General features: G+C 36.1%; 1 protein-coding gene across 11 annotated transcripts in view; it reads right to left on the bottom strand.

Annotated features, from left to right (window-relative positions):
• The window catches only part of LOC125042308 (vacuolar protein sorting-associated protein 13D-like), a 64,874-nt gene that overhangs the window by 1,867 nt on the left and 47,568 nt on the right, over positions 1-15,439 (bottom strand). For 7 of the 11 annotated variants that reach the window (XM_047637827.1, XM_047637826.1, XM_047637830.1 and 4 more), the window contains 11 exons: positions 14,923-15,027; positions 13,998-14,178; positions 13,554-13,583; positions 9,680-9,858; positions 8,772-8,906; positions 7,886-8,038; positions 7,149-7,295; positions 6,653-6,825; positions 5,744-5,963; positions 5,418-5,592; positions 388-587 (listed from right to left, as the gene is read on the bottom strand). In XM_047637827.1, coding sequence (XP_047493783.1) covers positions 388-587; positions 5,418-5,592; positions 5,744-5,963; positions 6,653-6,825; positions 7,149-7,295; positions 7,886-8,038; positions 8,772-8,906; positions 9,680-9,858; positions 13,554-13,583; positions 13,998-14,178; positions 14,923-15,027 — 1,698 coding nt within the window. The remainder of the gene's footprint in view (positions 1-387; positions 588-5,417; positions 5,593-5,743; positions 5,964-6,652; positions 6,826-7,148; positions 7,296-7,885; positions 8,039-8,771; positions 8,907-9,679; positions 9,859-13,553; positions 13,584-13,997; positions 14,179-14,922; positions 15,028-15,439) is intronic. The other 4 variants (XM_047637836.1, XM_047637834.1, XM_047637835.1 and 1 more) reach the window with 4 other exon arrangements.

Genomic DNA, 15,439 nt, shown 5'->3' with positions numbered 1-15,439 from the left:
CAGAGATAAACAACAATAGCTCTTGCCTCCTCTAGCATTTAAATTAGTAAAAATGTGACAACGTTAGTGATATATGGTGATAACAATAATATTATATAATATAATAATGGTAAGACATAATATGGTAATCATTGTAATATCTTATATCTATGCAATAATGCTAGTGATATGATGTGATATAATAATGATAGAATGATAAATAATATAGGCAAGATGTGATAGTGAAATATAATACATGATATGATATGTTATATAATAACACTACTAGTAGTATGATAATGACTAGGACAACAGTAATCATAAATGATAATGATAATTAGTAATCATAAATGATAATGATAATAGTGATTATAGAGATAATACTTATGACAAGAACAAAGAACTCACTGGGATGCCCTCTTGGGTGACACCAGTATAGGTTTGGGACACAATACTAGTGAGGCCACCGTACAAGCCAAGCCCAAGCCCTCGTATTCCTGCAGCAATATGCTCTGCCCCACTAGCTGTCTGCTTGTTGCGGAGCCTCTGGCGGTGCTCCTCGTGCTTGTCGTCCATCGTCACACGCCCGACGGCATCAGACAATGACCCTGGAAGGAGGCTGTCCTTAGTACAAATGATTGGTTCAGATGATAAATTCTTCTTTCATATGCCTAAAAAGATTCAATAATTATCTTCAATTAAAAACAACTGCACTCTATCTCTTAAAGAGAAAAAAAAATAATCAAAGAGCTAAGGTAAAATAATTAACAAAACATATTATAGATATTCATGATTCCATAATAAATTACCTAATTCCTTTTCTAAAATTTTACACATCTACTATAGAGCAAGTGTCTCCTAGAATATATCTGCAAGCTAGAAATGGGGATGTGTTTTTTTTTTTACATTTATCTTTTACTACAGAGCTAATATATGAAGCCCTCATTGGGTTATTATCAATAGATGTTATGAGGATCCAAATGCAAAAATAACATTCCTTAGGTATTTTTCCTTTTTGTACCATCTATCCTACAGTTTTCAATATTGTCATCATCTCTTTACTCTACAATACACCATTATAACTTTTTAAAGTACAATAACATTAGCAATGAACATTGAAACTTACAAACTACACAATATTGCATACTAATGTAGAAAAGGTATGAATGAGAATGAATAGCTTCAAAATACAAGAGAGGCATTTGACCGGTCTTCGTCAGAAGATGAAGATGTAATCGACACTGGTCAAATACATCTCTTGTATTGTGAAGATATTCATTCTCATTCATACCTTATCTACATTTGCCAACATGAATACAATTCATTACATAATAATTTGAGTTATTTCATTACTACCCTATCTTATTCATCTGCATAAATAAAAGCAGGTTACAAATAGTGACTTAAGTGTTTCAATAGTTACAAATAGTGGGTAAAGTACCTCACAAACAATCATAATTACCAAAACTGCTACAAAAATACATTTCATCATATACTACTGTTGTATGTCCCACAGTTTCACCAGAAATATACATAATTTTCCAAAACTCAAAATAACAGTCGGTTTTCCACTGATATGTCATTTGGCAACTCCTTTGACTGCTGTCATTTTTAACAGTGCATAAATATGAAATATATCCTTCAATACTGTATCTACTGCATTCCTCTACTGCAAACTGAGAATCAATCCAATATCTTCCATTAACAAACTCTGTCCTCTGTTCTCATTCATAAATATCAAAGAGATGTTATGGCCATTATACTCATTAAAACCTTATGAGTCCATGAAGGATTCTAGACACATTTCTCAACACTAGCAACATCCTACTACTGCTAAAATAAAAACAACCAAACAAACAAACAAACAAACACACACACACACACACACACACACACACACACACACACACACACACACACACACACACACACACACACACACACACACACACACACACACACACACACACACACACACACACACACACACACACACACACACACACACACACACACACACACACACACACACACACACACACACACACACACACACACACACACACACACACACACACACACACACACACACACACACAAACACACATACATACATACATACATACACACACACACACACACACACACACACACACACACACACACACACACACACACACACACACACACACACACACACACACACACACACACACACACACACACACACACACACACACACACACACACACACACACACACACACACACACACATACACACACACACACACATACATACATACATACATACATACATACATACATACACACACACACACACACACACACACACACACACACACACACACACACACACACACACACACACACACACACACACACACACACACACACACACACACACACACACACACACACACACACACACAAAAAAAAAATAATCTAATCAAACACTTGTAGCAAAGAGCCCGAAGGTTCAAGTCGACTCTCGTTCCATATGCCCACAAGATGCCCAAAGCGATTTACGACAACCCTGTCACACCGGGTGCTTTCTGCACACTCAGCAGCTGGTTGGGATGGTTGTGGGGATGAAACAAAACAGATTTAGCAAAAACTTGAAAGAAAACCTTAAACAAAAATAAAATAAATAGACTACTTATGCAGAAAAAAATCCTTTTAGCACTTTGGTAATAAAAAAAATATACCGACAGTAAATCTAGCAAATACGTAAAGGTAGCAAATAAGTTTAAAATGAAACAGACGGATATGAAGGGCAAAAAAATCAACAGATATTGCAAAACAAAAGCTTGCTGAAATAACTTTGAAAATCACAAAAAAGCTAAAAAAAAAAAAAAACAATAAAAAAGAGGTGACGGGTACTCAGGTGAACAAAGAAATAAAGAAAAATCAAGAAAGCAAATAAATCTCCAGGGAACTTTCAAGCTTTTCCATTCTCCTACCCAACCTCCCTCTTATCTCTTCTTTTGCCAGTTACATAATATTCAATACTTTTTGGCTCATTCATATTTTTTTTCTTAAAGATCAGAATATGTAGCCCTCATTTAATTAATTTCAACTTCAAAATTCCCTGAAGATAACATAAGCTTGGGCAAAACAAGATATTCAAAAACACAAAAGGTGAACCACAAAAAAGAAAACAAAAGGCAGCTTGATTTTACAATACTTGAAAATGATCTCCATCAAGGGTCAAAAGTAAATAAATAAATAAAAAATAACAACTAAAAGAATATATTTTCTTGTCTTAAACACTGAAAAATACTCTTACAGTACCATGAACAACACTTAGCTAAATTAATAATTAATGCTCTCTTACCTATATCAAAATTCCCTACCTACAACATTTTCACTAGTTTTGAAAATCAGATGTAAAAGAATAACTAAAATTCAAACAAAAACCAAGATTAACAATAACAACATATATCACATTGATCAGCAAACCAATAATCATTCTGGCAAGCATTATGCTAAATTTGTCTACTGTAGAGATGAAAAACTATTCCAAAGCATTACTGAAAAATCCTTATCAATCAACCTGCCTCTTTTTATGCAAACTTACCAAACTGGAAAAGCAGGTTATCAACAACCACTTCAACACTACTTAAAAAAAGAAAAGAAAAAAAACACACAACTGCAAAACAGGGCCAAACTTTTAAAAACAAGTGCATATTAAGAGTATCAGCAAACATACAATACATTTATTACACACAAATACTACAATTGGTTAGTGGCACATCAACTTTACAGTATCCTTACAATTGTACAAACCTCCTGATCCATTACTAAAACAAACAACATGGTTCTATTACTTGCTTAGAATATAATCTCTAATGGGATATATTACAGCAATGCAAACTCTACGTATTCACCAAATAAAGAAAATACATACTTAATGATTTGCTTTTCTAATATCCTTTAACACTCATTCTCTGATGCCAGTTTTTTTTATATCAAGTATTGTGCTTTCCAAAAATGCAGCCTCTTTAATCATGAAAATTTCTCCTAAAGGACAAGGAAAAAATATACTGTCTTTCTAACACCGTCAACACCTTCCCTCCCATAGCATTCAACTAATCGGCAGTGTGCATGGATGATATATCAAATATCCTTCTTGAGATAATAAGGCTTGTCAACCAGTAAAAGACATCTTTATCCAGATTATTTTGTAAGTCTCCTGAATCTCATATATGAATCTCATATTAATTTCTATAATAAAAAAAAATAAGTTCAGAATCAAAAGTAAACTAGCATGAACTAAATTTCACTTTCAAATTACATGAAGTTAAGTATTGGTAACTTCTAATTCATGTGTACCATTACAGAGAAAGAAATGAAGGAAATTATTACTTATTCACAAAGTCAGTCAATGAAGTCAGTATTACAAAAAACATATTTTATTCTACATAAGTACTACTCTGAGCTCTTTATCTTAACATAATAGTAGATCACTAATACCAAAAGATCTTCCTAAACACCTGTAAATGTGGATGGGTTATGATGTAAACTATCTGTAACAGCTCAGTGTTTTGTGACAAAACAAAAAATTAATTTATTTCTAATGATAATCTTTGAAGTACTAAAGAAAAAATTGCTAAAATGAACATCTAATGGGCACCCCCTACAATATAAAAACAAGAATTTTGACAAGAAACTCAACCTTCTGCTATCAAGTGTTTCATAATTACAAATTACTGCTATCACACACCTGAAGGTAACACCCCTCTGCTCTGCTCTGGCAGGTAGATTGTCAGCTGAGAACCAATTTGAATTATTCTTACTGATTCTAACATTCCACTATTACAGGCGTGCAACCTATTAGGCCTAATAGCAGAGGTTTACGTGTAAAAGATAACTAATCAGCTGAAAGATTAAATGACAACTGGAAAAATAAATATATAAAACAAGAAGAGTACTACAGTTTTCATGACTTAACTACTTATCTGCAAAGACAGTCTACAAGGAATATGACCATTTTTTCTTCCCTTTAGCTCAGAGTAGCACTTATCTTTTAGACATCAGGTAGTGGTTATCATTAAAGTGTTGCTTATACAACTAGTAAGCTTTCCTCCATGCTCTTTCTCACTCAAGATTTTTGCTTTGAATCTCCTTTAGAATTAATCACAGGTTATAAGTTTAATCTGCCTTATAACGAGATGCTGCAATAAGTGTCACATCCTGAAACAAAATGTGCTGACATTTACCTTATATCAAAATCCCACTTGTGACAACTGTGATGGTGAGAACTACAGAGAAACCAGTTGCAATCATATGTTCAAGTAAAACAAAGAAAAGCTGATCATCGGACATATCTACAGACTCAAATCTCAACACGGTAAAATTCACAGTACGACAGCTGAAAAGGAAAAGCATGTATATTGCAGCAGGCCAAAAAGCTTACCCGTCACCTTGGCAGTAGAATTGGCCATGCCATGCGTCACGTTCCACACAAGACCACCAACAGAGCCTTCGTGAACCAGCTCACTTACGCCCTCGCTCACGTCAGCAAAGAAACCAAACGGATTACCTAAGAAGTCTGTTGATCCTAAAATGCTCATTGCTTGGGATTTCAGCTCCTGAAACAGATGAAATGATTAGCAGAGAACTGATGCTTATCAGTGTGAGAAAATATATCAGTTTCTAAGACTAATCATTACTTCCCTTATAGATCAGTACTGGATGTTAAGACATCATCATCAAACTATCTGCATCAAAATCACACTTTACCTCCTTGTAATGCTTGGTGATGCAGTCAAACAAGAATCGCGAGGTCTCAAAGGGATGGCATCGCCTGAAGGGTTCTAGGTTAACACTTGCGTGCTCAAAGCGGACAAGGGTAAGACCCATTTTACGCTTAATATTCTGGAGGTCAGGGCTTAGTTTTTTCGATGTTAGGACACTTAGCCTGACTTGGTTAAGCTGAAGTTCTAGATTGCTAAAATAGTATCTGAAATCATAACAAAGGCAAAGTTAGTACCTTAGATTTCAATCTACTTAATTCCCAGTTGTGGAATACTTCAAAAGTTTTTGGTATTGTTAAGCACTGCCATTCTGTTGTTATGAAAGAATGTCTAAAGGGACATACTTTTTTCTGATTTTCATTTTTTGTGGAGAGGTAAGTAGAAATTTCTGCTTTTCATTATCTTTTTTCTTTTTCTTTCCTTTTTACCTGATACAATTGTCCTTTTTTAGCATCTTTTATCCCCCCATACACACTGAAGGACCTAAAAACATAGCAAATCAATGACCAACTTCAATACATACACATTGTGAAAAAATTGAATCTATAAAGATACAATCATTTTCCTGGTAATTTAATCTATATTACCCTCCCATAAAAAAATATATGTATGTATTTTTTATTTCCTATGAGGTAAAAATTCCCTAGCAATTTACACTTTTAGAGAAAAAACAATTTAAATAAGCACAAGTTAATTAATTCTCACTTATTCCAATTCCAACTGGTATTAACCAATAATTTATCTGCCTGCCCTGAAACTGCAGATACACATATTTGAAATGTACCTTTCATATAATAAATAAATGCACAACCAATGACCAACAAAGTTTGTTTATCCAGTCAAAAACTTAGTTGCTGATAGGAAGGAGGATATTCCCAAGCACCATTCCCTCTACCTTGTTGCACTGACTGAGGTGGCCGCAGCTAGCATTCTTCGCATGTCATACTGGTGTTCCTCCACCTTCTCCAGTTCAGAGTCTGACTGATCGTAGCCAGCCATCAGGAACAACTTGAAGAGCAGGGCTTCTTCTATTGTCAAGGTGAGGTTCTTTAAGGTCACCATCAGGTTCTGTTCAAGATCATGTAATCATTTAGTAGTTAATAACATACACAATGAATGACAAGAATATTTTGATACTATGAGAGAACAGAAAATAGATAAATTGATGAACTTTAACCCTACAATAACAGTACCAGAAATCTGGGTGTTACTCATTCTGGTGATTTCTAGCAACCATCTAGCCTTATGGCCTGGGAGTCTGCTGAAAGCGGAACTTTCCACTCATCTCACTTTAGTGAGTCATGACGCTTACAGCCATACCTGTCATGATGAATTTTTTTTTTTTCATGACAGATATAGCAATGCCCGGCTGTAGGAGGTTAAATACTAACCTTGAAGATGTAGGCATTACTACATGATGATGCTAGATGATGGGCAGTGAGGTAGAGAGCAGGGAGGTGACGTGTTTCATCCATCTTGCTTTGTGGAGTTACATAGAGCACAACAGGACATTGAGCATTCAACAGCTGATTGTCCACCTGAAAAGTGCAGCCCAAAATTAAAATCCTTTTATACAAGAAAGTTAAAATAATCAATGACATTTGACTAGATAAGTGCAAAATAAAATACTCTTTTTCTCCACCATTCTCTTTGCTCTCCAAAATTTTGATCTGGACTACATAACATTTCTGAAACAATAAAAAACAACAACTTCCGGAGGATTCAGTCACACACTTAATCCTTTGCATAAAGGGTGTCCAAAAAATGGGCATCAGAATTCATATTGACTCTGGGGATGTAATAGGTCTCAAAACTCTTTGGGAGGAAATAGACTTCATTAATCTTATGCAAGTACCCCTCAAGCCAGTGTACCAGCTAAAGGTAAAAAGTCACCCATGAGCAAACCATCATCTAAAACACTGATAGCATCCAAGTAATCTGAAACTGCCATTAAACCTTACTGAGTGTCAATATGACTAAAGGGTTAGATTCAAAAATTATTCCTCTAATCTTTAAGTATCAAATTACAGAAATCAACACATACACATATTATAAAGTAAACTGCAACCACTCTGCAAAAAAAAAAATTCCCCTACCAGTCTGATTAAAAAAAAGTACAGTAACTTGCCTGAATATCTCTCACACTACAGTGCACAGATTGATGCTGTGTAGAGCTCTGGTATTCAAAGACAATATCGGTAAACTTGGCATAGATAAGTTCTTCTGGTGGGCTGCGCTGGATGACTGACAGTCCAAGACCCCCTCGAATGTTGAGCTGGATCTTTGGACAGAAAAAAAAAACAGAAATAGTGTGAAAAGACAGGCAAATGCATTCACTCACTTTTATCTATTATCTGCCTTTTTATTACAAATAGGAAGAGGCACAGGAGGAAGAGTTGAGGAGGAGAAGGAGGAGGAGGAGGAGGAGGAGGAGGAGGAGGAGGAGGAGGAGGAGGAGGAGGAGGAGGAGGAGGAGGAGGAGGAGGAGGAGGAGGAGGAGGAGGAGGAGGAGGAGGAGGAGGAGGAGGAGGAGGAAGAGGAGGAGGAGGAGGAGGAGGAGGAGGAAGAGGAGGAGGAGGAGGAGGAGGAGGAGGAGGAGGAGGAGGAGGAGGAGGAGGAGGAGGAGGAGGAGGAGGAGGAGGAGGAGGAGGAGGAGGAGGAGGAGGAAAAAAAAGAAGAAGAAGAAGAAGAGGAAGAAGAAGAAGAAGAAGAAGAAGAAAATGAGAAAGAGGAAAAGGAAGAAGAGGAAAAGGGTCATGATCTAAAAAACAAATACATAAGCAAACAGATAAATAAACAGAACAAGTGAATAAATACCCAATTACAAAGTATATATATAAATGAATAAATATACAAATAAAAAGACAATATATATACAAACAAATAAACATAAGAACACCTAACTAAATAAGTAGACAAATAAATATATTCATAAGTAAATTCATCAATCAATCAATTAACAAATAAATAAATAAATAAATACACAAAACAAGAAAAAGAAATTAAAAACTCACATGCACTTCCTGAAGATTGGATCCCTCTTTGACCTGCTGTGTTCCGGCGCTGGTCTTTTTGATGGTGGTCGTTCCTCCCTCCTCACTCACGCTCACCCAGTCTCCGCTCTCCGTTCGGGCCACCATGGAGGCACTCTGCAGGGAGGGGAAAAGTCATATGCCTATTCACAGAGCACAGTGCTTGTTGCATTTACATGTAGGTGTCTTCAGTGTTAATTACGAGAAAACTAGCATCTGTGATTTGGGCACTATTTACATTAATTTATTTGAATACCTCATTTTCTAGAAAAAAAAAATTGTATCTTGTAGAGTCAGCAAATACATTCCAGGTAATTTTTACTACTTGTAGGCTGAATTTTTTTTTTTTTGTGTGTGTCTATGTGTGTGCACTTGCATGCATATACAGGCATGTGCATGTGATTGTGCGCGTGCATGTATGTGTCTGTGAGGGCATGTCAAGATCTGTGTGTGTGTGTGTGTGTGTGTGTGTGTGTGTGTGTGTGTGTGTGTGTGTGTGTGTGTGTGTGTGTGTGTGTGTGTGTTGCATGCATAAATATGCATGTCTTCTGTTTCACAAATTTAGCATCCAAAGCTTCCATTCGAATGGCTCATAAATATTTGTGGCCAGAGCTTGTGGAGGGGGGGGGGGGGGATCCCTGTGTTGAGCAGGGTAGAGGGGGTTTCGTCATCCATTACACCTGTTGCTAATTGAAGCTTTAACCCACACAAAAACAGTTTCTACATGAGTGAAAAGGGCCACTGGGCCATGTACCATAACATGGTTTGCTCCAAGGTACTTGCACTGCCTCTTCACTTGGTTACTCATGGACCACCTCTTACCTTTAAACCTATGACCTATAAAGTCAAATCATTTATCCTTTATCCTCTATTTCACTTTCATAATTTACCTTGCTGTGAACATCTGTAATTTGCAAGACTCTTGTTGGTCCATCAGTGTCAACCTTCACAGCCAGCACGCCTGACCCTGGCCGCAAACGCTGCCTGGATATGGCTTGTTCCAAAGGTACTCCATTCTCCATTGTTCCATAGTGGACCAATTGCGGCGGACCCAAAACTACATCGTTCCCTGAAAGTGTATATTTTTTTTCTTTAGAAGAGGGATCTATTGTAGCATATGGCAATATGCAATTAAAAATCAATCTAATGTGATTTAAAGAGTATGCTATTGTCAATATACTAACAATCTACATTATTCACTTATAATTGATTCAAGGTATTCTATCATTCAATTAGTACCTGAATTAGTGCAAGCAAGATACACAAGGTGCTTCCCATGCTTCTTCTTTATTCAGATTATTCTTTACTTGATTCATAAAGCTAATGTTAGCTTCTCCCTTCATAAAGTTAAAGAATGCATTGACCCTATTTCAACCTGTTATACTAATTTTAGTAATACTGGTTTGCACTAAAACATTTCTGATATGTTAACTTCTTATTGAATGCTGGAGAAATAAAAATGATAAGCTTATTTATTAAAAAGGATCAAAATTTTAGTCAAAGCAACATAGAGGAATTAATTGCTAGCGATAATATATCCTCCCCCACCTTAACACATTGGATCTGGTTGCGTCACAACAATCACATCACCAAAAATCCAGGCATTAGGCTTATGTGAGCAGCTGCTCTGCCGGTTGGCTGCTTGTAGGCCGGGTGCATGCAAACACGTGTGCACAGTAGTAAGACCCTATGCCTACTATTTGCAAAGTCATTTACTGTTTTTATGCATAAGCATATTTTAACCTTTTGGCTATTTGACATTTGCTCTGCATTATCCAGAGGGAAATAGTTTTTTTCTTAGCACAGACTCCCATCCCCTCTCAAGGAAGTTTACAAACCGGTGCAAAAAAAAAAAAAAGAAAAAAAAAAAAATGTAACACAATGTTACTTTTGTCATTTTAAATAAATGTTTATTTGATATTCAATTTTCTTTAAAACAACCTGTGCCACTGCTCACGGCGTCAGGAATACGATGCTCAGCATGGAAATGGCATCCACCATGGAGCCAGTGCTCTTCCAGGCACCACTCATGGACATTTCATTCCACACTCATACATCAATGAATATAATGCAAAATCACCAAATGCCTAAAATAAACCTTTTCCATTACTCTGGCCTTCAGCAGCAATGCTCATGATGGCAGGTTCGCTTCACCCAGCCTACAGCCAGGTTTTCCTGTGACAGCATGTTCAACAACCTGGATTTTTCCATGACGTGATCATCATGTCACCCGGACCCAATAGGTTAAGCATCCAATTAACATTAATTACTTTTCTGTTTACTACTATAATCAGATTCCCAAATCAAGACAATAGTTAATGGATTAGCTTTTCAGACAAACCATCAAAGGGCACAACTTGGCGAAAATTTATAACAAAATGATAAGATGAAATATATATATCAAATGAAAGCCAATGTCACTATTGGCATGTAAACAAATATGCTTTCTGGATTTTATTATAAAAAAAATAAAAAATACTGTTGTCATTTGAACATTTCCTTTTCATATTAAAAACATATTTTCCTACAACATGCCTATGCTCTGTCCTGCAGAGCTGGAATAAGGATTAAAGAAAAATTGTTACAAACTATAATCCGACTTAGTAATTGTGGCACAAGAAGCTAGCATTGTACTTCAAATAACATGTACCTTTGTAATAGATAATTATAAGAAGTTACATAAATCACTAATAGTTTCACTTGATACAAGCTATAAATAGCTCTTTTAGCTTATGTAAAAGAATAGCCAAAAGTCTGAGTACAGTTTAACCCTTACAATCCGGAATACATGACCATCACATTGAGAAAAAATCTGGCTTAAGGGGCAGGTGACGTGCACATGCCATCATGGGAAAATTTGGCTGTGGGCTGGGGTGACCTGAACTTGCCATCGTAAGCATTTCAACTTAAGGCTGGGGTGGCAGGAATGACTCACCACAAACCTCTTGGAGGGTGATTAGACTCATTTAGCATGTAAGAAGTGGTTTTAATTATTCCTATCGATAAAAGAGTGTGGAATTTACCATCCATGAGCAATGACTGGAAGAGTGCTGGCTCCATGGAGGACGCTATTTCCACGCATGGGGTCCTATTCCTAGTTGCAGTGACTGGTGGGGCAGGTTGTATTACAGAAATTTTAATAGTATGAAAAAAAATTTAAATGACACAAATGACAAAATGTTTTTATTATTATTATTTCTGTACTGAATCAAGGATTATCTAAATAAATGATATGGAGTAAGTGTAAAGAAAACAGTCAATTAGCAAATCAAATGACAAATACAGAAAATTTAAAAGTGCTAATGCAGACAAAGAGAAAACCTTGCCAAGGGGAGGAATGGAGTCTGGTCACTGCACACAAGTCACACACCCATCAGAGTGACCACTCAAGTAAGCCTAATGCCCATATTTTGGGACACGTGATGGCAGTGAAGCATCCAGATCGCATGGGTTAATATGGCATAAAAAGAAGTGGTAAAAGACATCAAAGTCTGCATAATATCAAATAAAAAAATTAAGGTAATTTACTTGAAATATATGTACAGGAGAATTGTAACAGGAGCTATCACTCAGTAGCTGCTTTGAGAACTATGCTTTTCTATGATTGAATATCCACCCTTTGTATTCAATATAAGCAGTGGTTCTTGAACTTTTTGACACAGTTTTTATAATAACTATTCTCCCTTCTTACCCAAGAGCAATTACTTGAATCTTTAAACTTCCCATGATAATCAATTACATGGATGGCATGCATATCTACTGAAAGCACAATGCATGAAATACATATTTTCTTAAGGTCTGGTTTGAAGTTTATGACTTCCTAATCAGAGGCTTATGCCGAGGTGATTTTGATGTAGAGCTCATCTAAGAATAAGGGAAGACAAATATTGGTGCTATAGTTTGCCGAGATTTACAATTAGTTAATCATACCTTCTTGCTCTAACTTTAGCAATAGACCTTTCAAACAGAACCTGGTCATATGTTTCATTCTTTTTCTTCAAATCAATTTTAGATATATTCAAACAGATTTTTTCCAGACTATGCATTCTTTTTATATATCAGTTTTTTATGTTAGAAATAACATAGAAAAATAAAATAAAGCAAGCTATTAACATGAATCTTTTCCTATTTTGAACAACTAGCAGAATTGACTGGCAAAGCACAGCAAAGGAAACTAAAATTATAATTTCATTTTCATAAAATACTACTAACAAAACTATTTAATTCCATGTTCATCATATATTGCTGAACATTATCTTGTATGCAGTTAAGTAAGAATGCCAACAGGCGATCTTTGAAAGCCATCATCTGTTCAATTGCCATGACCAAATTAAACAAATGGGGAACAAAAAATCTGAAAGTTGCCAGTAAGTGATCATATCAACATTAGCCCTAGTGTCCCCTAATAAATAAGTACATATGGGGAAAAAAACATCCCCTACATTTGGTTATCTTTTCCGCCAAGATGACTCCCCTTGAAATGATGGTAACATTAAAGAAGCTGACAGGAGCAAAAGTGTATGAGCCAATACACAAAGTAAAGCACAGAGGGTTGATCCAAGTGTCACTTCAACTGCTTGGTTGGTCTCACAAATAAAACTATCTATATATCATAAAAGACTTTCAAAGAGGTCATCAATTTCTTCTATATAAGACTAATCTACAGGTAATTCTCTGGGCTATTTGAAAGCAAGTATTCTACATTATTTAAAGTCAATGGAAGTACTGTCTACTTGGATGCGCCCTTCCACTTTGAATACCTACACAGCTGCCATGACCCCCCACATCCTGACCCTGTAATAATACAAATTTAGCAGAATCACATAAAAGCCAATTCACTTGTAAGCCTTAAGATTAAGCCAATTTAACTGTATATTGTTCACCATATGCTTCAAAAGCCAAAGCCCTAAAGCCTATTTCTTTCTCTCTTTCTCTCGTTCATTTTCATGTTGTTCTGAAAGGATTAGCATTGTTCTAAATTGACAAATACAATTTTTTTTTCAATATACCATATCTAAGTTAAAAATCCACACCTAAAACAGAGAATTTCCTTTCTTGATTCTATATCATCTATTTGTATCACCTCTTCCTTTGACATACAAAAATATCACCATTCATCAAATCCATAGAGATGAATTGTAAAACAATCATTATAAAGCATCAGAAGCAGAAACCACTCAAAATAATAGTAGCACCAACAATACTCACCTGGAGCCAATCCAAGGAACCCATCCTTGGCTTGCACATACATATTGACATGCACACAGCAAAGTCTGCCGTCTTCAGTAAACCTCCATGTCTGCGTAAGGGATCTCCTCTCATCAGGCTTTCGCAGCATCAGAGGTGTGTATTCTGTAGGCTGTGGGGCTGGACCTGCTATATCTAGGACCTGCAAGGAAGATTAAGATCATGATTCCAGTTCATAAATCATTATTTGGAAGCAAAGAACTTTCTAATGAAAGTATGTTCTATTACAAACTCCTAAGATGAATTCTGTTAAAGTTATTATCTTTCTATGTAAAAAATGGTTAAGAGCAGTTACTGAAATTACAAAGCTTTAAACACCAATGAATAAAAGACTTATCCTTGCTACCATCTTGATTATCTATTTAAGGTTAATCAAAAGAAATGACATGACAAGATGAATCATAGCAGGGCCACAGAATCATAAATAATACCAAAAAGAAAGAAGAAGAATTAAAGGATCTGCAGAGAAAAATCATGTGATACATAAAAAAAATAAATATTTAAGACCCAGAAAAAATGTCCCAAATCACCACCATCATGCACAAGAGGATCAGATCTAACTCCCTGTATCAATAAAATAAAAGAGAGAGAGAGAGAGAGAGAGAGAGAGAGAGAGAGAGAGAGAGAGAGAGAGAGAGAGAGAGAGAGAGAGAGAGAGAGAGAGAGAGAGAGAGAGAGAGAGAGAGAGAGAGAGAGAGAGAGAGAGAGAGAGAGAGAGAGAGAGAGAGAGAGAGAGAGAGAGAGAGAGAGAGAGAGAGAGAGAGAGAGAGAGAGAGAGAGAGAGAGAGAGAGAGAGAGAGAGAGAGAGAGAGAGAGAGAGAAAAAAAAGCTTCCCTCTACCGAAACACATCTGAGATTGTTCACCCAGTGTTATTGCAAGTCATACCAAGTAGGGCTGCCTTTTCTTGAGCTTCCGCCTACGGTCAAGATCTTTCACTTTTCTCACAAGAGATTGGACTTTGGATTTCCTGTTCTTAGTGGAGTCCCTTGCCTGCACATGCACCACATATATATTAATATCCTGATTTCCTATCTATTCTTGGCATCTAATGAGTGCCTTAGCACCTCAGAATACAAGATAACCTGAAAGGCTGAAGCTGCACAAATAAAGTACAGAACTTATGCACCTCAGGTTATAAAAGCCACATGCATAACATATAGAGACATTAAATGAGTGACAGCTAATGAGATGCCAGGATTCATCCTATACTTCATTTTTTTGTAACAAGAAAACTTTGTGTATCTATTTAATTTTGAAACCGTTAATGACATGTATAAGAGAAAAAAACAAAACAAAGAATAACATGGCATATCAATAGCCAATAGAAGTGCATGAAATTTCTAACCTGATTTGAAATAAAAGAACAGTGAACATTCCAGAACATTTCATATAAAAAAAAAAA

The sequence above is a fragment of the Penaeus chinensis genome, chromosome 32, assembly GCF_019202785.1.
Source record: "Penaeus chinensis breed Huanghai No. 1 chromosome 32, ASM1920278v2, whole genome shotgun sequence".
Lineage (NCBI taxonomy): Eukaryota > Metazoa > Arthropoda > Malacostraca > Decapoda > Penaeidae > Penaeus > Penaeus chinensis.
Note: the sequence above shows the minus strand (reverse complement) of the source record. Positions and strands in the feature narration are given on the sequence as shown.